General features: G+C 48.7%; 1 protein-coding gene across 11 annotated transcripts in view; it reads right to left on the bottom strand.

Annotated features, from left to right (window-relative positions):
• The window catches only part of ATG16L2 (autophagy related 16 like 2), a 34,287-nt gene extending 23,872 nt beyond the window's left edge, over positions 1-10,415 (bottom strand). For 3 of the 11 annotated variants that reach the window (XR_003972286.2, XR_003972287.2, XM_030331960.2), the window contains exons 1-10: positions 10,183-10,330; positions 9,858-10,094; positions 7,922-8,021; positions 6,962-7,064; positions 3,235-3,308; positions 2,702-2,953; positions 2,499-2,564; positions 2,071-2,184; positions 711-773; positions 27-135 (exon numbers count right to left, since the gene is read on the bottom strand). Coding sequence is in view for 7 of the 11 variants with exons in the window: in XM_030331960.2 (XP_030187820.1) it covers positions 27-135; positions 711-773; positions 2,071-2,184; positions 2,499-2,564; positions 2,702-2,953; positions 3,235-3,308; positions 6,962-7,064; positions 7,922-8,021; positions 9,858-9,966 (990 nt within the window). In the remaining 4 variants the exon portion in view is untranslated. Of the gene's footprint in view, positions 1-26; positions 136-710; positions 774-2,070; positions 2,185-2,498; positions 2,565-2,701; positions 2,954-3,234; positions 3,309-6,961; positions 7,065-7,921; positions 8,022-9,857; positions 10,098-10,182 lie in introns of those variants that run through there. The other 8 variants (XR_003972284.2, XR_003972285.2, XM_030331964.1 and 5 more) reach the window with 6 other exon arrangements.
• Between the last annotated feature and the right edge of the window lie 11,987 nt (positions 10,416-22,402).

A 22,402-nucleotide genomic window follows, 5' to 3' on the forward strand; every position in this document is an offset into this window, starting at 1 on the left:
TGCATGTGGCCCAGCTCCTCCCTTACCAGCACATCCTGAACCTGGGTAGGAGGCTGGACGGCCACGCACACAGGGATGCTCTGGTATCGCTGTTCAGGAGCTCCTCCAACAGAGTGGCCTCTCCTCTTCTTGAAACTGGGTGGGGGGCAGGTGTCAGGAAGGCATTTGGCAAGGCCTTCTGACACGGGAGCCTCATACTCCTGAGGCAACAGCAATAGGAAGCAAACACGAATGGTGGCAAAACATGGCCCAGAGGTGCAGCGAGCTTGTTCCCAACGCAGTCTCTGACCCCAGGGGTCAGTGTGGAGATGAGAAGGGCAGAGAGTAGAGTTGATGGATGCAGAGGAACCTCAGGGCTGAGGTTTCAGTCTTAGCCTTGCTACCACTTGGCTCTGGAACTCAGAACAAGTCCTGACACATCTGAGCCTTTTCCTGAGTGATAGTTCCCATCCAGGCTCAGACTGCAGACCTTGGTCCATGGACCATGGATGAGGGACAAAGCGTGGAGGACAGCCAGGCAGGGCCTGGAATGAGCTCAGGGAGAGGCAGCAGAGACTCACACAGACAGCTGGACAACACATGGACAGACAGATTGAGGCACATACACAGACCAAGCCTGGACACCAGAAGCCTGACACAGGCCTCTAAGGGGCCCAACCCCTTCACACACACACACACACACACACACACACACACACACACACACTTACTCCAGAAGTCCCTTCACCACATCCACACAGCGGGAGAGCGTCAAGGAGGTGGCGGAGGCAGACCTGGGGTAGAATCGAAAGAGATATGCTAAGGGACTGGCCAGTGAGTGTGCAGACAGCAGCCATTCATCCCTGCACTCTGCTGGGGACCCTGAGGCTCACAGCCACTTGAGCCTGGGACAAGAACTTGGCTCCTCCGAGACCAGGAGAATACGATGACCCGGAGCAGTCCCAGGAAGGTGGAGGCAGGGAGGGATGTGGCAATGAAGTCTCCCAAAGTTTCCACCATGATGGTAAGAACTGCCTCACCACCCAAATGCCCCCCCACAAAAAGCTCTGGGCAGGCTGAGCTGGGGCCTACGGGGGAAAGGGTGAAGGTACCCTGAGGCTGGGATACCACAAGGCTGGAGTTACCGGGGGTGGTAAAACCTAAGCTTGCTGAGTGACCTCAAAAATGCCCACAAGAGGGGCGCCTAGGTGGCTCACTCCGTTGAGCATCTGACTTCGCCTCAGGTCATGATCTCACAGTTTGTGAGTTCGAGCCCCACAGGGACTCACTGCTGTCAACACAGAGCCTGCTTTTGATCCTCTGGTTCCTTCTCTCTCTTTGCCCCTCCCCTGCTCGTGCCCTCTCTCTCTCAAAAATTAAAAACAAACAAACATTAAAAATAATGCCCAGAAGAGGGTGTGTCCTGGGATGACTTGGCCCACAAAGGCTGCCAAGAACTTTCAGGACCAGCATTTCAAGCTCCTCCCCAAAGTTCTTTCACTGCCCCCAGGCATGGACACCAGTGATCTGCAAGGAAGGGCTGGAAGAGAAGCCTTCAGGCTGGGGAATGGAGCAAGGATGGGGGGAAGGCAGTTTCAATGACAGATAAATGGAGAGACAAATAGGAGAGACTGAGGGGAGGGGCCCTCACGGACTGAAGCCCCAATCTGTGGGCTTCAGCAGTCCACGTGAGCTCACACCTATACATGCTCACATGTTCACACGTACTCCGATATGCTCCCCCAGGTGTGTACACACGTGTTCTCACGTCCATGTGAGTACGTGTGCTTGTACATCTATGCCTACACACACGCCTGTGACAGCTGAGTCCTGGGCCTTCCCCACAGGCTCCCTCCTGGTGACACCCCACCCCCAGAGCTCTAGTCCTGAGAAGGAGAGAAAGAGGCACTGGAGTCCCTAAGGCCGCAATGATCCCAAGAGACTCCAAGCACTGGAAGTCAGACCTGTCCTGGGAGGTGTGACCTGTACTGCGGCGTCTCCCCAAGCCCCTCTCAGCCCAAGAGCTGGCCCCAAGGCCCTAGAGGAGACTCCAGAGTGGGGCCCGGCTCAGAGCTCTGAGACAGTCCTCACCTGAAGGGCCTCTTCCACTTCTCACCAGCCTCAGTCTCCAGGGATAGGGGCTCAGCAGTCAGGGTCACAGTCTCAGCCATCTCTCTGATCCCATCACCTACAGTGTTTGGACTCCTGGGAGAGGGGGTGAAACTCAGTAAGGCCAAGGGACCAGCCCCTCCCTGACCCGCCCCCCGCCCCGCCTCGGCGCCCGACACTGTGAAGAGCAGTCTGTGCGGGCACACGTGTGGCGGGCAGGCGTTTGGGCTCCTCTGACCACACGAGTCTGCACGTGTCCTGTGCGCTCAGTCTAGGTGGGAGCCTCTTGCGGACACGTGGGGGACAGGGTAGAATTGCAGGCAGAAGTCAGAGAAAGCGCTTTAGAGCACGCGGGGAAGAACGGGCTGCAAACCCTCGGCGGGCAGGACCTGGCGCACCCCGACTCTTACTCGCTGATGCTCACTGTCCGCTTGGCAGCCTTCTTTAGCTCCAGGGACATCCGCGCCTGCTTGGCCCTGGGGGAAGAAAAGCGTCCCGAGAGCCGGATCCCGCCCTGACGCGCCACGAGGCGGGGCAGTGAAGCTCGGACCGTGCCCGCCCCCAAAGGAGCACGGCGCTCGAGTCTCCGAGGGACGGGGCCCGGCGCGCTCACCTCTCGTGGCGCTCATTGCGCAGGTTGCGCTCGGCGGCAGCGCGCGCCTTGCGCTGCACGAGCCACTCCAGCAGGTCACGTGCCTCCTCCTCGTGCCTACGCAGGGCCGCCTCCTGGAGCCCGGCTTGCGCGCGGAGCGCCTCGTACGCCGCCCGCTGCGCAACGTTCAGCGCCCGCTGCGCGTCCAGGTGCCGGGTCTGCTGCGCCCGCGCCTCCTGCAGCTGCGCCACGCGGGCCTCCAGAGCCGCCAGCCTGGAGGAGGGGGTAAGGGAGAGACTCTCCGTCGTCGCCCAGTGGGAGCGGGTCTCAGAGGCGGACGGACTTGCCCATGTCACACGGTCAGGCAGGGAGCAAAGCCAAGTCTCCAATCACGTCTTCCACTCAGGCCTGCCGTTCAGGGCCGCAGAGCCCAATACGTGGGGAAAGCCCTCGGGCCGTGCTGGAGACACGCAGGGTCACCCCGTCCCCGGGCAGAGATGGCCCCGAGCCACCCAGAGATGGGCGCGGTCCCCCTCGCCCTGGCGGCGCCTCACCTGCTCTGCCGCTCCTCCAGCGTCGACTCCAGGGCGCCCAGGGCTGCGCTCTTCACCACCACCTGGTAGGCCATCTGGGGGTGGTTGGGGCCCGCAGTTGGGTGGGCGTGGGCGCCTCTGCAGGGCTCCCAACGTGCCCCCAGCCCCTCCCCCGGTGGAGGCTGGTGGGACAGACTCTGCTACTCCACCCACCCGCCCCCTAACTGAAAAGAAAGCAGAGGCTCAGATACGTTTAGGATCCTGCACAGGAACGCCCTACTGCTTTTGTGGAACAATGGAAGGGCCTTTAGGCTCTGGAGTTTCACCTGAGTTTCAGTCCTGGCAGTGCCACTTATTTTCTGTGTGACCCCGGGGTAATCATTTAACCTCTCTGAACCTATTCTGTTTCCTCACCTGTAAAATGGGAATGATGGTGCTTACCTCACAGGGTAATATTAGGAGTAATATTTCAGGTAATAGTAAACGTTTATATGGCATGTGTGTCATGCCTTGTTCTGAGTACTATATATGTATTAACTCTCTTAATCACCATAACCACACCAGGTCCTGCCACTTTCCCCATATTACAGAAGAGGACATTGGCGCAGAGAGGTTTAGGATCTTGACAAAATTACACAGCTAAGCGGCAGAGCTGATGGGTGAACCCAGGCCACCTAACATTATGCTCCAAGTACAGGACAGATCTACAGGAAAGGTTCCAGGGATGTGGGCTCTGTTTCCCACGTCTCTAACCCCTGACCTACCCAACATAAATCCCTGAGAGCAACAAGGAGCACTAAGCAGAGGCACAAAGGCAAGAACAAGAATAGACTCTGGGAGCACGGAGCCCAGACTGAATGCTGGAGCTGCCCCCAGCCCAAGAGTGGGGGTGAGGGTTACCTCATCCATACCCCTGCCTCATTCAAAACAGTCCTTCAAGCAAGAGCTGGAAAGCCACAGACAAAGCTCAAGTCCCACTTTTTTTTAATATTTATTTTTTTTAATATTTACTTATTTTTGAGAGAGAGAGAGAGAGAGACAGAAGCAGAGAGAGAGGGAGACACAGAATCTGAAGCAGGCTCCAGGCTCTGAGCTGTCAACACAGAGCCCAACGCGGGGCTCAAACCCACAAATTGCGAGATCATGACCTGAGCCAAAGTTGGATGCTTAACCGACTGAGCCACCCAGGTGCCCCTTAAATATTTATTTGAGAGAGAGAGAGAGAGAGAGAGAGAGAATGAGTGGGGGAGGGGCAGAGAGGGGGGCGGACAGAGGATCCAAAGTAGGCTCTGTGCTGACAGCAGTGAGCCTGATGTGGGGCTCAAACTCACAAATCATGAGATCATGACCTGAGCAGAAGTCAGATGCTCAACCAACTGAGCCACCCAGGCGCCCAGCTCAAGTTCCACTTTTTAGAGCTGAGGGGTCAGTGGGAAAGACGGACCTCAGGCAAAGCAGTTCCTACTAGGTGACATGAGGAACATAGGAAATAACTGAGGCTGGGGCCCTGGTTGCTAACCTGTTCCTGTGTTCTTTCTCACATGGGCCTGGTGAGGGATGAATTGAAGAACAAGGTTAGTGCCAGTCACCTGCACTGACACATCTCCCTAAATGAGTGGTCCTGCATGTGCCTACTTTCCTAGCTGGCCCAATTTCTAACGTTTGTAATTCCTTTCAGCACTGAGCAGTCTGACCTCCACTTCTGCTTCCTCACCTGTCATTTTACTTTCATTAATGCTTTGTTATTCAATATTTTGGGGATGCTTTTCAAAATTTGTATATACACAAATCCACATAGGGAACAACATGACAAAGAAATGTATGTACATTTCATACCAATATCAGTTTCCTCATTGTGTGTACTATAGTTACACAAGATGTAGCCAGTCTTTGCTACTTCCCATGAATCTATAATTACTTCCCCAAAAAAGTTAAAATAATGATAAATGCTTGTTGTGATATGTGAAACAGTACTAAGAATTACAGAAAAAGCTGCTCCCCATCCCCTGGCATATCCAGTGGGAACACACACTGGTGTGAGTCTGAGGAAGTGCCAGGGAGAGAGTGCTAAGGGCAAGACATTTGTGAAAGTGTCCCAGACAAAGGGGACCATAAGGTCAGAGATTGGAGAGTGGCAGGAAATGCAACAGGCGGCTAGAGAACTCCACTGGGAAGGCAGGCTAAAGCGTTCTAGAGGATATATACCAAACTGACAATGGGAGAGATAGTGAAAGGGGTTTCACTTCTTTACTCTATGGGCTTCTGTTTTCTTGAAATGTTTACAACGAGCATGTTTGTGTGTATTGTCTTTTTTTAAGGGAGATCTTTTTATTATTAAATATATCACTCTGTGTGCTGTGCAGAGAATGGATGGGCGTGCCAAGGGAGAGATCATCCAGGAAAGGATGAGGGTACTTGGGCCAAGCCAACAGAGACTTGGTGGATTTGAAGGTAGGATCAGTGAGCTGGTGACTAGCTGAGGATGGAGGGCTGGGAGAGACCAGAGGTCCCCCCTGAGCTTTCAGCCCAGTGACTGCCAGTTGGGGAGGGGGGGCTACCTCATCCATCATTTAGTTCACGAATATTCATTAGCATGGACTGTGGAGACAGACCCCAGGGATCAGTGGAAGCAAACCACAGGCATCCCAGGCCTTGGGGATCTCACAGCCCAGAAAGTGCCACAAATGTCAAGTTGCAACTACAACAGGGGCTCTGAGGGAGAGGCTCTCACTGGGTTCCTAGCTCCATTCCCACACTAGTTGGGCAAGTAATGTGGCATGCTGTAACTGGGCATGTGTTTATGGCCTATCAGTTTCCTCCAATGGACTGGAAGCTCCATGGGGCCGGGTCTTGTTCTTATCCTGTGCCTGTGACAATATAACTATTGTCAATAAATCTTTGTTGAAAGAATGGATGGGGATCAGAGAAGGTGGATTCATGTGGAAGGATGTTCAAATCCTGACTCCACTTCCCTAAGCCTCAGTTTCCTGCTCTAAAGTTGTAAAGGAATAGCTGAAATAATGTTTTAGCCCAATGCCTGCAGGAGTCACCTCTCAATGTGCTGCTGGCCATATATTATGGGGGATATGGCGAGTCTAATTTTAGATGTGATGTCCAAAGACCAGCTGAACAAAGACTGTGGAGCTCATGAGAGAAGGCCAGGCTAGAGACAAGTCTGGGAATAAGCAAACAGAGAAAGTCTTTGAGGCCACAGGAGTCAGTGAACCCACCCCACCTCCAAGGAACACCCACATCTGTAGGGAGGAGGGAAGGAGACAAAGAAGGAAGCTTAGAAGTAACTGCTACAGAAATGAGAGGAAACCTGGATGGTGTGGTGAAACAGAAGACAAGAGACACCATAGGGTGGGGGCAGCAGTGTCAGGTGGAGGTAGCACACCCTGCCATGTGGAGGTGGACCACCTTACTCATTTGGTCTGCAAACTCGTGCTGTGCATCAGCAGGTGCTAGACCCTGGGGTTGGTGAGGCAAGCTGTGAACAGAGCAGGCAGGACGGTCTGGAAGGGGGAACAGAGGTCGTCTGGCCTTGCACACCTCATACTCCTCTCTGAGCTCTACCTCACATCCTCTAGCTGCTGTTGAAGACTCGAACTGGGCTGCCAGAACCAAACTAGAGAGCACTCTGGCACCAGAGTTGGGGAATGTCCCTCGTTTGCTGGACCCCTTGGACCACCCAAAGTCCTGGATTGTGGCTCCACCCCATTCTCTCTCAGACCCCTTCCCAGCCTACCTCACCACAGACCAGCCGGAGCCCCTCCTCCTCCTCTTGCCACTTCATCCTCAGAGTGGTTGGTGAAGGGACTTGGTCTGAATCGGGCTCCGATTCCTCCTCCCTGTCAACCAGTAAGAGTGGCATTCATTGTCCCTCCATTCACCCACAGAATGCACACAAAAAGCCTGAAACCAAAGCCGTGAACTTTCACCTGCAGAGGGTGGAAGCCAGAAAGCCAGCAAAAGAAAGAGCAAGTCTCCAAAAACTGGAACTACCCATGACTCCTCTGCTCTGGGATTTCCCCAGGCCTTGGGTTACCTAGCCAGGACCCTCCTCAAGAAGCACCTCCCATGGGGCACCTGGGTGGCTCCGTCAGGTAAGCATACAACTTCAGCTCAGCTCATGATCTTGTGATTCGTGAGTTCGAGCCCTGCATCAGGCTCTGTGCTGACAGCTCGAAGCCTGGAGCCTGCTTCGGATTCTGTGTCTCCCTCTTTCTCTGCCCCTCCCCTGTTCACACTCTGTCTCTCTCCCTCAAGAGTAAATATTTTTTTAAAAAAAGTTTTTTTAAAGCACCTCCAAACTCTGAGGCCCAGCCCATTCCTGGTTCTCATCTTCATTCCCCCTTTAGAATATGTAGCAAGACCCTACTCTCCCTTTGGAATATGTAGCAAAGACCCTTTCTGTCTGCATCAGGTAAGGGTAAGAAGACAAAAAGAGAAGAGGAGAAAAGGCAGGAGTGTGGGCGTGGAAAGGGAAGAGATGAGACAAATGCAGAGCTGGATTGAGCAGGGTGGTGGAGAAAGGCCATTCTAAGCAGCTGACTTGGAAGAAGCCTCAAGAGTCCACTTCCTCCCTCCCCTGGGTAGCAGTTAAGGACCAATGAGGTGTCAGAGAGAGAATGAACCCAGGACAGGCAGTGGGGGCAGGACCCAGGCACAGGCAGCTCATCATAACCAGGTATACACATACACTCACCAGGGGCCCTGGTGGGTAGCAGGAGTGGCATCGTTTGGCTCTGGCTGCAGCTTCTCTGAGATCCGGGTCAACAATTCAGCCTTCTCTAGGAGACGGTTATCTAGGGGTGCAAGAGGGTGAACCTGGGACAGAGACAGACACTTGCAACAGACTCCAGGCATACCTGGAGTTCTGCATACCCAGAGATGCAGAACGAGGGAGCTGCTGACAGTCTGGGCGCTGCCCTTTGCCTAAGGGGTGTCTGTGTAGCTCTACCAGACCTTCAGCCCTGGCAGACCCTCCTTACAGCATCTGCCCACAGGCCCTCCCAGGAAACCTACTCTCCTGAGGACAGAGAAAGACAACCACCACTGGGGAAGTATATGGCTGGCCTCACTGCCCACTCAGGGTCCTGAGGGAAGGAAGGGGCCAGAGATTGATTCAGTCTTGCCCCAGAGCAAGGCTTTGCCCCAAAGAATGATGAAACACACCAAGCTCCACCTGCTAGTGGCCTTTGGTAAATTACTTCCCCTCCAGGGCCTCTTACTTTGTACACTAAAAAACAGTCCTGTCTTTCCCACATTTGGGGTAAGTAAGTTTCCTCCAGGCCAGAAGAGAAAGTCCTTGAACAATTATGTAGCAGACCTCCTCGAGTTTGGTAGTTTTTGCTACAGACCCTGGAATGTCTCCCTCTACCCCCACCACACTCACTTCCTCTTTCTCACCAGTTTCAGGGTAGGGTGGGGGTGGTAATCCCAGGTTTAGCTCCTCAGCAAATTTCCTTCACCCAGTCCCCTGCCTGTCACCTTTAACTTAGGTCACTGGCCTAGTTCTCACACAAAACCCCAACCCAGCCCCCAGGGCACTGCACTGACTTCCCAGCAACTCTAAAGATGCTGTTTGCCTAATTTATGGGTGAGAAATTGGTGGTTTAAGGATATAACCCACCCAAGACCACAGAGAAGACTAGAGCTTCACTGTCTGATCTCAGCCCTCCAGAGTCACACAAATTGCAGCTGGGGGATGGGGAGGGAGAGGAGGCTCTTCCCTCAAGTTGGATGGTTCCATTGTCCACCAGAGCAGTGGAGAAGTGAGGCTGGCCTCACGTCCCTGAGGGAGAGGACCAGCAGCCTAGAAGGCTGCAGGGAAATCACCCAGGACAAAAGCAGCAAATTCAGTGGCGGGGGGGGGAGGGGATAGTTAAGCAGCAGCTAAAATTAGGACCAGTGATGGAGCTGGAGGAATAGTGGTTGGACTTTCCACCCCAGACATACAATCTTGAATGACCAGACGCACTCACACAAATGTACACCTGTTCATCCTGGCTTGAACTGCCATACCCACTCCTGACCAGCGCCCCTAGAAACACCTGTGAGAGTATGACTTCTTGGGTTCACCAGCAGCCAGTTCTCTCTAGAGGCTTCAGTTGCCCAAGCACAGAAGTGCTCCAAAAACCTGAGCCAGGATCACTTGTCAGTGGCAAAGCCTGGGACTCTGAGCTTCCTCCCTAAGAGATTCAGAGTTTAGAATCTCCAGCTACTCTGGAATTCTTTCACTGGGCCACAGGGACCAAATGAATTGACTTGGGTTGTACCCTGGGGACCGCACGGGAAAGGGAAGAAGCATAGAGACCCTAAAACACCCACACTCGCTAACGAAGCCATGCCCAGGAAACCCAGCCTGGGGAGAGGCCGCCCCCTGAGGAGAGAGGAGGGCAGGAGCACCAGGAGGGAGCTCCGTCCAGGAAGGGGCTCTAAGCAGAACCTGGACTGGGAAGCGCGGGAATGTTGGCCAGGCAGAGGTGTAACGGACCGAAGGTCCGGCAGGGCCAAGGCTTTGGAGGCGAGAAGGCACTGCTGCACACGGGTGACAGCCCGAGGAGCCAGACAACACTCCGTCCGCGCCCGGAGCCCCATCCCCTCCACGGCCATCTTCCAAGCCCCCGTGGCGCACTCACAGGCAGGCACCAGTTCCAGGAAGAGTGCCTTTTGCGTGCGGTCCCGCTGCCGAAGCTGCCGCACTATGTGGCGTTTCCAGGGGACACCGGGGGCGCCGGGCCCCTCCATGGTAGCTCCCGCGCCTGCACCGCGCGCACCTCCAGCGGAAGGAGGCGAAACCGGGGCGGGGCCTCGGGGGACTCCGTGACGTCAGGGGGCGGCGGCGGCGGGGAATCCCCGGATTGTACTAAGAGCGTCTGCTGGGGGGAGAAAGCAACGCTAATATGGGGTGAAGCCGCCCCCCGCCAGGGTCTACACCACCCGGATCGCACCAAAAATCCTCACCTACGTCGGGGCTCCCATTGCTGTCCGCGGCAATATGCGGTGATGGAAGTCGCGGGCTCTGGGCGGCTTCCCCCAGGCCTGTGGGCACACTCCCGGGCCGGGTCATTAACCCCTCCGCGCCTGGACCGAGTTCAGAAGTAACGGAAGATCGCCCAAGGCCCGCCTGGACAAGCTGCCCTCTGAGCTAGAGACCCCTCATACCCGGACCCTGCCCTCGAGGTGCTCAAGATCTGTGAGGAGAGGAGACACGGACGTGAGGCGCACACAGCGTGACGGCGAGTTGCAGCACAGAGGAGGAAGGGACTGAAGGGAAGAGGCAATGCTCTCTGGGAAATGACCGCATTTGAGTTAGGACTGAGGGCTGAAATAGGTGTTGGCCAGAAGAGCGAAAAGGATTCCAGGCAGAGGGAAGAACAAGTACAGAGGTTCCATGATATAAAAAGTCCCAGGGGACAGAAACTCGTGGAAGGACAGGAGGCAGAAAAGCCCTTGTGGAGAGCAGGGCTTAGGGGCTCAGTTCTTCGCCCCGAAAAAATTGAGGTCCCTGAGAGTGAAAGGATGCAGCTGATTTCATCTGGCAAATCCCTCGCCCAGAAGGGAAAAGCATCTGACTTGAGGTTGCACAGGCGTGGGTGGCTAACCTGGCCAGCAGCCCAATGTCCTGCCTCAGGGCTCAACAGTTCACTCCAGGGGCGACCTCTGGAAGAGTAGCAACGTCTCTTGCAGGTACACTTGACAGTGAATCATGAGTTGTAGGGAACTGTGATAAAACTGTCAGTCGCCCTGGTGGCTCAGTCGGTTGAGTATCCTACTCTTGATCTGGCTCAGGTCATGTCTCATGGTTCTTGAGCTCAAACCCCACGTAGGACTGACAGCCTGACAGTGCAGAGCCTGCTTGGTATTCTCTCTCTCTCTCTCTCTCTCTCTCTGCCCCTCCCCTGCTTGCACAGGCATGCTCTCTCTCAAAATAAATAAATAAACTTAAAAACAACAACAACAACAACAACAAACCTGTCTCCAGCAAGATCCCTGTCCAGAGCTCTGCAGACAGATCTGGTGTGAAGAATGAAAGGAGGGATTCACTGGACCCAGCCTTACCCCTGGGTACACTGTAAGGCCCCAGCAGGCCCTGCTCTCAATGAGTAAATGCAGACCTGTCCATTCCCCAGGAGATGGAGAGAAACTGGGCAATGTTGGGGAGCCACACAGGCCCTGGAGGTGATAGGTCTTTTGAGATGCCCATGGGGATGGGTCACAGGACTTGGAAAGCAGTAGATGCCAATGACACCCCAGGACAATGTACCCTGCTGTGCTTTGAAATTACTGTGAACTGAGTTCAGTCACCCACATGTCATTGCCTCTGACCCTCATTTCCTTTGCACAAGTTCCTTTGGAACACCTTCCCCTTTAGGCTCCTACTCATGGGTCACCTCCTCTAGGAAAACTTTCCTGCCCCTTCATTGAGTTAAGGCCCCAGTCCAAGCCTAGCCTGTCTGTTGAAGGGCTGGATGCGGGTAGTAGCATTCACCAAAGGCATACACAGGAAAAGGGCATGGTACCATGGAAAGCTAGAGCCAGTTGGTGACAGTGATGAATTCCTTTTAGGAATTCACCTGTCTGACTCTCAGGTGCCCGGGGATACCATCAGAGGAACTGGGGCTGTGTGCATTGAAGGATGTGTTAACGGCTCTGCTTGGCTGTAAGGCGCAGAGATGCTATTTCTCTCAGGTGAAGAGTCATTTTGGGGTGAGGGGGTCCTAACCCTTTTTGATTCACAAAACACTCCTAGAAAATTTAAAATAATTTGTCATTTTTGAATAGTCTGATAAAGAAGTGATTGATTTTGGCTAAAAATATCTATCTTCTATCTTTAGAATATGAAAGATTGTGTTATAAAGTTCACGTAAAATCTTAAAGAACATTCATAGTATATGACAAAACATTTTTCACATTTAATATGCTGTTTCATTTATCTTTATGTAATAAAAATATGATTTGGTGACCAATATATATAAAAAGTGACTATATCATATTCAGTCTTAATGCACTTGAGAATATGTAGTTGGCCCTTGAGCAACATGGGTTTGAACTCCACAGGTCCACTGATACACGGATTTTTTTTTTCAATAAATACAGTACTGTATGATGGGAGAAAAAGAAACAAAGGCCAGGCCTTGTTGTAGCTCTGTTACTCATAGTCTCCAGGCAGAACTCCTGAGGCATACAGATTGTAACACTCCTACAGCTCCCTCAAGGACTTCCTTTTACCTATATTTTACCAATATAGCTTTGCTCTTGTTAGTGTTAGAGTTACTTTTCCTCTTATAGCCATAAATACCTCCCAAGATATGTTAGCAATTACCTAACAAGCATATGGCCCGCAAGTATACATCTGAAGGGTCTCAAGACTAATGTTTTAGTAGACAGTGGCACATAACCTTATCTTAGCCACTGCTGGCTCCTCAAAGTCCTGGAAGCCTTGTTTCCAAATTCCTTACAGACTTACACTATCCCTAACCCCCACTAACTAAAAAGTATTTAATCAGTCACTCCTCACAAACACAAGTGCAGCTCTTTCTGCTCATAGGTCCTGTCCCCGTGCTATAATAAATGCACCTTTTTGCACTGAAAACATTTCAAGAATCCTTCCTTAACTATCTGCTTGTGGCTGCACATCACTGTAAATGTATTTTCTCTTCCTTATGATTTTCTTAATAACACTTTTTCTCTAGCTTACCGTATTGTTAAAATACAGTATACAGGGGTGCCTGGATGGCTCAGTCGGTTAGGCGTCCAACTTTTGGTTTTGGCTCAGGTCATGATCTCACAGTGTTGTGTGTTCGAGCCCTGCATCTGACTCTGCACTGGCAGCGGGGACCCTGTTTGGGATTCTCTCTCTCCCTCTCTCTCTCTGCCTCCTCCCTGCTTGCACTGTCTCTCTCTCAAAATAAATAAATAAATTTTACAAAATAAAATACAGTATATAATACAAATATAAACTATGTGTTAATCAACTGTTTATGTTATTAGTAAGGCTTCTGGTCAATAGTAGGCTATTAGTAGTTAGGTTTTAGGGGAGTCAAAAGTTACATGTGGATTTTTACTGTTCATGGGTTGGGTTGGTGCACCTAACCCCCATGTTGTTCATGGGTCAACTGTAGTTTGAAACTTACACCTGGGTTAGGTGTCTCCTAGCAGCCAAAGTGATTACCTAAAAACCTAAATCAGCTCATGTTACTCTTACTTAAAACCCTCCAAAAAAACCAAAAAAACAAAAACAAAAAAAAACCTTCAAAGGGTGTTCCAGTATATTCCAGCATATTGAAAGCAAATCTCAAAACCTTTATCATGGCCTTCAATGCCCTGCTTGCTCTGGCTCCTGCTCACATCTCTGACCTTACCTCTTTTTACCCTGTGAACAAAGCCTTATTCACAACACTGAAATAACTGTCTAACTCATTCCTATGTTGGTACCTTTACCCTGGATATTCTCTATTCCTGGTGCTCTTCCTTCAGAACCTTTAATTTTTTTTTTTAGAGAGAGTGGGGGAGGGGCAGAGAGAAAGGGAGAGAGAGAATCCCAAGCAGGCCCCATGCTGCCAGCACAGGGCCTGACGTAGGGCTTAAACCCACAAACTGTGAGATCATGACCTAAGCTGAAATCAGGAGTCGGACACTCAACTGACTGAGCCACCCAGGAGCCTCTTCCTTCAGAACTTTTAAGAGCTGGCACAACCCCTTTTTTCGGAAGATCTTCCCTGTTCATCCAATCTGAAATAGCCTCTATTCCCATCAGCATCTACAACATCAACTAATTGTTCTTCCTTTCAGAGCCCTTATGGCTCCAGAGAGGTTCTTGTTCCTGTGTTTGTGTTGGTTTTGATCTGTATTTCCAGCCAGGCTATAAACTTCAGGAGAGCCAGGACCAAGTCATCTTTGATCCCGGCTCTGTCTTCAGACCTAGAACAGCACCTGGCAACAGTTCAGGAGGTGATCAATAAGTATTTATGGCTGTTGCATCAAAATATTAAAAAAAAAAAAGTTTTAATGGCCCAAGGCCTACAAGTTTTGAATTCAAAATTATAGTTTTATCTAATTGAAAAATAAATCACATGCATATAGCCAAAAATTTAAATATTATACGAATGAGCCTTTTTGCCTCACACCATCATATTGGTTAGGATAGGACAGGCTGTTCTGTGATCTTTTCTCTATTACTTAATACAGCTATTTCTTTAAAACTTTTTTAACATTTATTTATTTTTGAAAGAGAGAGAGCACGAGCCAGGGGAGGAGCAGAGAGAGGGAGGGAGACACAGAATCTGAAGCGGGCTCCAGGCTCTGAATTGTCAGCACAGAGCCCTACATGGGGCTTGAACCCAAGAACTGGGAGATCATGACCGAAGCCAAAGTCAGACACTTAACCAACTGAGCCACCCAGGCGCCCCACTACTTAATACAACTATTTCTTAATAGTTCTCATGATTCTGTGTGTTGGCTGAGCTTGGCTGGGTGATTCTTGCTTTGAGTCCCATGTGGTTGTAGTCACAACCAGGACTGGAGTCATCTGAAGACTCAGCAGGACTAGTTGCTAACTATGGCTCACTTGTTTGGCTAGCAGGAGTTGCTGGCTGTTGGCTGGAAGGCTGAATAGAGGTAAAAACCAGAGTACCTACATATGGCCCCTCCATTAGGTCCCTCAGAGCATGGGGGCTAGATTCAGAGAGGAAGCATGCCCAAACAAGCATTTCAGCAGGCAGCCAGCTGCTAGTCTTCTATGGCTTGAGCCCAGGAAGTAGCACAGCATCACTTGCTCTGAGTTCTAAAGCAGTCACAGTCCAGCCTGGATTCAAGGCAATGAAAGGAGTGTCGAAAAATCTCTGGCCATCTTTAATTCATTACATGTGGTACCAAATAAACCTTCAAATCTCAGTGGCTTAGCACAAAAAGGTTTATTTCTCACTCACATCCTAGTGTGGAGTAGACCATATTGATATGTTATTCTCCTCTAGTAGTGACGCAGTGACTCAGATTTAAGCTGCTTCTATCCAACATCTCCATCATCTCAAAATTCTTTGATCCCAACTGCTTAGATGGGGGCCACAGGTGAAGGGGTGGGGGTGGGGTGGAAAGTTATCACACTGACACTTAATTGCCTTGGACCTGAAGTGCCACATTCTTCTGCCTACACTCTCATTGGTAAGATCACATCTACCAGTAAGGTTGGGAAATGTAGTCTCCCATGTTCCCTGGAAGAGAAAAATGGGTGTGAATACATCATTGTTGTTGACACACACCAATTTCCCAGTCTTCTTCTCTAGAAGAATCACCATTCTTCTTGGTGTGTATTTTTCAGAAATGTTTATGCATATATGAACATATAAAAGCACAAAAATATCAAAACATATAGATCTACTACATTCCTTTTAAGACTACAAACCATCTCATTATGTGAATGTGCTATAATTTATTTAATCAGTCCCATATGGATAAACATTTAGGCTACTTCCCATTATTTGCTTCTACGGTGTTACACTGTACAGCCTTGTACACAGATCTCTTTTTAACTATGTTAGTGAACCTGTAGGAAAGTTTCTATAAGTACTATTTAGAATATATATCTATTCAGTAATTATATAGTCCGGTAACATCAAATTAGAAAATGTACTAAAAATGAAGTCATTCACAACCGCTACAAAAACTAATATACATAGGAATACACTCAAGAAAAAATTTACAAGCTGCAAATGAACACCAAATTTAATTTGAATGTTTGTATCAGTTATATATTTAATGTATCTTAAGTGATCAATGAAATTAACTGAAGGATCTAAAAGAATACTTGAATGAAAGAAAATACATTAAATATTTGGTGTTGAGAAGACTAAAACTAAAAATATAATTTGCAGGGGTGCCTGGGTGGTTAAGCCAGTTAAGCACCTGACTTCGGCTCAGGTCATGATCTCATAGTTCGTGAGTTCAAGCCCCACATTGGGCTGTGTGCTAACAGCTCAGAGCCTGGAGCCCACTTTGGATTCTGTGTCTCCCTCTCTCTCTGAACCTCCCCCACTAATACTCGCTCTCTTTCTCTCTCTCTCAAAAATGAATAAACATTAAAATATACATATATAATTTACACAAATTATGAATTACTTATTCCAATTAAAATCCCAATAGGGGCGCCTGGGTGGCGCAGTCGGTTAAGCGTCCGACTTCAGCCAGGTCACGATCTCGCGGTCCGTGAGTTCGAGCCCCGCGTCAGGCTCTGGGCGGATGGCTCAGAGCCTGGAGCCTGCTTCCGATTCTGTGTCTCCCTCTCTCTCTGCCCCTCCCCCGTTCATGCTCTGTCTCTCTCTGTCCCAAAAATAAATAAACGTTGAAAAAAAAATTAAAAAAAAAATCCCAATAGTGTATCTTTTTTAATTTTGTTAATATTTATTCATTTTTGAGAGACAGAGAGAGCACAAGGGGGAAGGGGGAGAGAGGGAGACACAGAATCTGAAGCAGGCTCCAGGCTCTGAGCTGTCAGCACAGAGCCCGACACGGGGCTCGAACCCACAAACTATGGGATCATGACCTGAGCTGAAGATGGACACTTAACCGAGCCGACTGAGCCACGCAGGTGCCCTCCTTTTTTATAGAACTTAACACGTTGCCTCTGAAACCCATCTCAAAAAAGAATACCTAAGAAAAAAATATTTTAAGAATAAAGTAAGACTATTATAATGGAAATGGTGTAGTGTTGGTTCAGAAATAGGCAAGATTAATAATAGAATAGAGACCAGAAATAGATCCTTCCATGTAGGAATTTAATATATGATGAAGGTGGCATTTCAAATAAGTGGAAAGAGGGATCTATTCAATAATTTGTGTAAGGACAATTTGTTATCCAGTTAGAGAAAAATATGTAGTTAGATTCCTTACTTCACATCATATACAAAAAAAGTAAATTCCAAATTGATTATATTACATTATGATTTATACACATAAAAATAAAGATATAGGGTACTTGGGTGGCTCAGTTGGTTAAGTGTCAGATTCTTGGTCTCTGCTCAGGTCATGATCTCATGGTTTGTGAGATCAACCCCCCTCCCTCCCGCATTGGGCTCTGTGCTGACAGATCAGAGCCTGCTTGGGATTCTTTCTCTCTGCCCCTGACCCCTCTCAAAATCAATAAATTAACTTTAAAAATAAATAATTAAACTTTTTTTTATGATAAAGAGGGGCACCTGGGTGACTCAGTTGGTTAAGCATCCAACTTCAGCTCAGGTCACAATCTCACGGCTCCTGAGTTCGAGCCCCATATTGGGCTCTGTGCTGACAGCACAGAGTTAGCTTCAGATCCTGTCTCCGTCTCTCTCTGCCTCTCCCCCACTCAAGCTCTCTCTCTCTCAAAAATAAATAAAAACATTAAAAACAAAAAAGAAACAAACCATAAAGAAGCACTGAGAGTTTGAGTATTACATTCTTCAAGTATGCTGTTTGGATTTTTGTTGTTGTTTTTTACGTTAGTGACTATACACATATTTTTAAAAACCTTAAAAGTACAGCCAAGGGATTTTGCTTAAAGTTAAGTATTTAGAAGGTTACTTCAAAATACTGTGGTAGGACTGTGCAATGATCCTTTGGGGCATGATGGTATCACTTCGGTATTCTACCCAAGGTTAAGGGACCAGGTTCAAAAGTGATCATACTTCCAGGGTTGTGATTGGGCGTCATTCAGTATGGGCTAATGTGAACAATGCTTTGAAATGGACAGCAAAGGGAAAAATGACCTCTTTTATTTTATAAGAAGTCAGGTCAAAGTTATGTGAATGAGAGGAATACAAATTTCTTTGGTAGATATGGCAGAAGCGGAGTGGGATGAAGTGGCAAGAGGGTCCTTCACAAGGAAGTTAAATCTTCAAGATATTGAAGTGTTTGGCTGCAGATGTGGTCACAAGCAAACCAGGCATCACCCTAGAGGATGCTTCCTCTCACAGTACTCCTGAGAAGCACCAGCTTTCCCAGCAGCAGACAGCCTACATCTCTCTCGCCCCTCTGCAGAGCTGGCCCAAGGAGAATGCCATCAGGCTCAATGAAGGCAAGTGACTGTGAAAATCCCAAGGCACTAGAAGGGACTAGGGACTGGAAGGGGGTGGTGGGGAGGCACCAACTGGAAAGGCTTCAAGAGAGGGGACCATAAGGGAGGAGGAGGAGGAGGAGGAGGAGGAGGAGACAATTGGGATCTTCTCTGCAGCCTCCTCATTGATGGCCCACTCTTTTTGGGGGGGGGGGCATTTTTATTTTTTTGTTTAATTTTATTTTTAATTTTTAAAAATTTACATCCAAATTAGTTAGCATATAGTGCAACAATGATTTCAGGAGCAGATTCCTTAGTGCCCCTTACCCATTTATCCCATCCCCCCTCCCAGAACCCCTCCAGTAACCCTCAGTTTGTTCTCCGTATTTATGAGTCTCTTCTGTTTTGTCCCCTTCCCTGTTTTTATATTATTTTTGTTTCCCTTCCCTTATGTTCATCTGTTTTGTCTCTTAAAGTCCTCATATGAGTGAAGTCATATGATTTCTGTCTTTCTCTAATTTCACTTAGCATAATACCCTCCAGTTCCATCCATGTAGTTGCAAATGATGCCCCACTCTTATTGAAGGGCCAAGGACAAGGGGCAGAGTAATTTAGGCCTGGTTTCTACCTGCATCTCCCTCCATTCTTCCCAACTTTCTAAGGTTTTAGGATGCTGACCTATGTGAAATGCAGCTGATTCAGTGTGATGCAGTTCTGAGGACAGTGGGTAAAGAGGTACCTGACCCAGGTGAGGAGTGTCCCCACCTCATGGTCAGAGGTATTCAGTGCCTAGTTCTTACTTGAACACAGCAGTGAGGGGTGGTTTCAAAAAAAAAAAAAAAAGTTCAGTTTTGAACACACTGAGTTTAAACAACCTGTGAGTCTACCAGAAGCAGAGGTCCCAGAGGTAGGAAAAAGGCCTGAGCTGGAGGTTGGTGGGTCATCAACATATGAATGGAAGTGAATGAGGTCATCCAAAGAGTATGTAAAGAGAGGACCTGTGACATAACCTGGAGGACACCAGTAAATCTGGGTGTCCTAGCCCAATCAGCCAAAGACCACTGGGGACAGACTCACAGTCCAACAAAGTCAGGTTATTGACCCATGCTATGAGAAACACAACATGTCAAAGGAACCATGGGGTGTCCCACCAAACACAAAAGATAGAGTCATTATAGGACTTGAGAGAGAGATAGAATTAGGTGAAATTTAAATGAAGCAGTATTTTGATGGTTCAAAGCAAAACAGAGCTATGTGTAAAGGAGCCAACATCAGGTTTGGACTGGTAAGTGGAGCCAGGGGCCTGTTTCCTTAGAAACAGTTAAGTTAAAAAAAATGTGGGGACTCCTGGGGGGTTCAGTCAGTTAAGCATGCAACCTAGGCTCAAGTCATGACGTCATGGTTCGTGGGTTCATGCCCAGCACTGGGCTCTCTGCTGTCAGCATGGAGTCTGCTTTGGATCCTCTGTCCTCCTCTTTCTGCCCCTACCCGGCTTCCATTCTGTCTCTCAAAAATAAATAAACATTAAAAAAAAAAAACAACAATGATGTGAAGGGGCACCTGGGTGGCTCAGTCAGTTGAGCATCTGACTCTTGACTCAGGTCATGATCTGCTGCACTGAGCGTGGAGCCTGCTTAAGAGCTTAACATTTTCTCTTTCCCTCTGCCTCTCTCCCCAGCTCGAATGCGCGCTCTCTCTCTCTCTCTCTTTCTAAAATAAAAAAAAAAAAAAAAATTTAAGATGTGAAATATTATGTTCAGAAATTCCTTATCTGAATTTCTGCATCTGGTTTGTGAATCTTGTCTACATAGTGAGTTATATACTCCAGGCAAAAGTTTCACTCTTATATGATTTCAAACAGCAAAGTTTTTGATAGTCTGTGATTTAAAAAAAAAAAAAAAAAATGAAGTTGCTCAGTGAGTAAAAAAAGAACTAGTCACTCAAAGCAGGGGGTTGTTGTGGCATTTTATAGCTGCAGTATGTCCTTGGGGAATATAGTGTCTCCTGTTAATTTTGCAGCTGGCTTTATCTGTGTGTTATTCCGGACTGATAAATAGGGCAGATTTTTACAGTCCAAACTAATGTTTAGGTTTTCAAGGGTCAAACAATGGAAGAGGAATATGCAAAGACATAGTGAGTAGACAGGAAGAAAACCAAAATGTAAGTCTCACATAGCAGGAAGGTGATTATTGGTGTTGAATGCCGCTAAGAGGTGTAGTTTACTGTGCTACTTACTCTCCAATACAATAGCCACTAGCCACAGGTAGCTTAAATTTTAATTTAAAGTAGGGGTGCCTTGGGGCACCTGGGTGGCTCAGGTCATGATCTTGCAGAACATGAGTGAGTTCTAGTACTTGGGTTGACAGCTCAGAGCCTGGAGACTGCTTCTGATTCTGTCTTCTCTCTCTGCCCCTTCCCTGCTTGTGTTCTCTCTCTCAAAAATAAACAAACAAACATTAAAAAACAATTAAAAAAAATTTTTAATATAAAGTGTTTAATTACAGGGATGCCTAGCTGGCTCAGTCGGTAGACCATCCAATTCTTGATCTCAGAATCATGAGTTTGAGCCCCATGATGAGTGCAGAGATTAATTTTTTAAAAGTGATTATGTTAAACTTATTTTAGACATTAAGTTAATTAAATAAAAATTTTTATTCCATGTGGCACTTAGCCACATGTCGAGTGTTTGGCAGCCATGACTAGTGGCTAGGTATTGGGCAGTCCAGATACAGAAGATTTCCATCATCACATAAAGCTAACTGAACAGCAGTAAAAGACCTGGGAGTCCCAGGTCAGGGTGACCCGTGTTGAGTGCAGTGTCCAAGGAGTGATGTGGGGGGTGGAAGCCCTGTGCGAGGTCCAGACAGTAGTGAGTAGTATTCTTTCTAAAACTCAACCCTAACTGCGCAAGTTTCCTATAATAGCTGCTGTGTAACTGAGGCATATCCATCCCACAATCCCAGGCGCAGAGCACTGGGCTCCCCTGCTCCCCTGCGCATTTCCCTGCTCAAACTCACTACGGTCCCCAAACTCCATCTCCCAACCTGCCCCGGGTCGTCTTCGGCGACTCTGGCTCTTTGGCTTCCGGGAAGTGTAGTTTTTAAAGCGTTCCAACTCCAGAAAGGATCTAGGCATTGAACTAAGGCTCCCATAAGGCAGTGCATGGGCCACTGCAGTCCACTTCACCGCGGCCGCCATGTTTACCGTGAGGGAAGCCAGAAGGGGCACCCGCTGTTTAGTGGAGCGGGGGCCGAGATGCAGGAAATCTCCGGGAATGAAGGAGGATAGCAACTCCACCGGGTCTCTTCCTGCCACTCCTCAGATCTCTGTCGCTCGGGGGCTGTGGAGAATGCCTCAACCGAAGTGGAGCCGATGGGGGTACCAGGGAGCCTTGGTGACTGAGCGGCCACAACCGCTAAGGGACTTGGAAGCAGCGTCTAACTGCGAGCAGCCTGAGACCCATTGGGCGGCCCCTGGCGTGAAGCGCACGCGCAAATGAGAGACCTCGCGGCCTCTGTAAACACCGGAGAGCGCCTGCGCTAACCGAGCGTCCCTGGATCAACACGTGGGGGCGCCTTAGCGAAGATAACTGTAAAGTGTATAGTAGCGTAAGGGTCTTGTCTTTTTGTGTTGTACTTTTTCTTATGGTTTGTAACATACAGCCCTCTTCATCGCCTCTTAGTTTGATCCTCACAACAGGTTTTTGTGTTGTTTTGTTTTTAGCGTAGTGACATTTATTTTAGTTTAATATCATATATTCTATTTATCATTTCACAACAGTTTTTTGGGTTTGTTTGTTTGTTTGTTTGTTTTACAAACGGGACAATGGGTTAGAGAAAGTCACACAGCCAGAGTCCTAGCATAATAAAGTGTGAAGGACCAGAGATGGTTCAGGATTCACGGGCTCTACCCTAGGCTGTGCCTCTGACTTGCTTTGTGACCTTGGGTAATTCTGTTCCCTTGGGGAGCTAAGCCTTCTCGTATGTAAATGGAAATAAGTTGTTGGGAGGATCAAATGAGATCTAGGAGTGAAACTAAATTCCCAAGCAGTATTTAAAGGCAAAATATTATAGTCAGGTGTTTGCAGATTGAGGGGCTGTTTCCTCATCTTACAAATTACAAAACTGAGGGCCCCAAAAGGAGCAGGAGTTTGCTGCA

This window comes from Lynx canadensis, chromosome D1, assembly GCF_007474595.2.
Source record: "Lynx canadensis isolate LIC74 chromosome D1, mLynCan4.pri.v2, whole genome shotgun sequence".
NCBI classification, from domain to species: Eukaryota; Metazoa; Chordata; class Mammalia; order Carnivora; family Felidae; genus Lynx; species Lynx canadensis.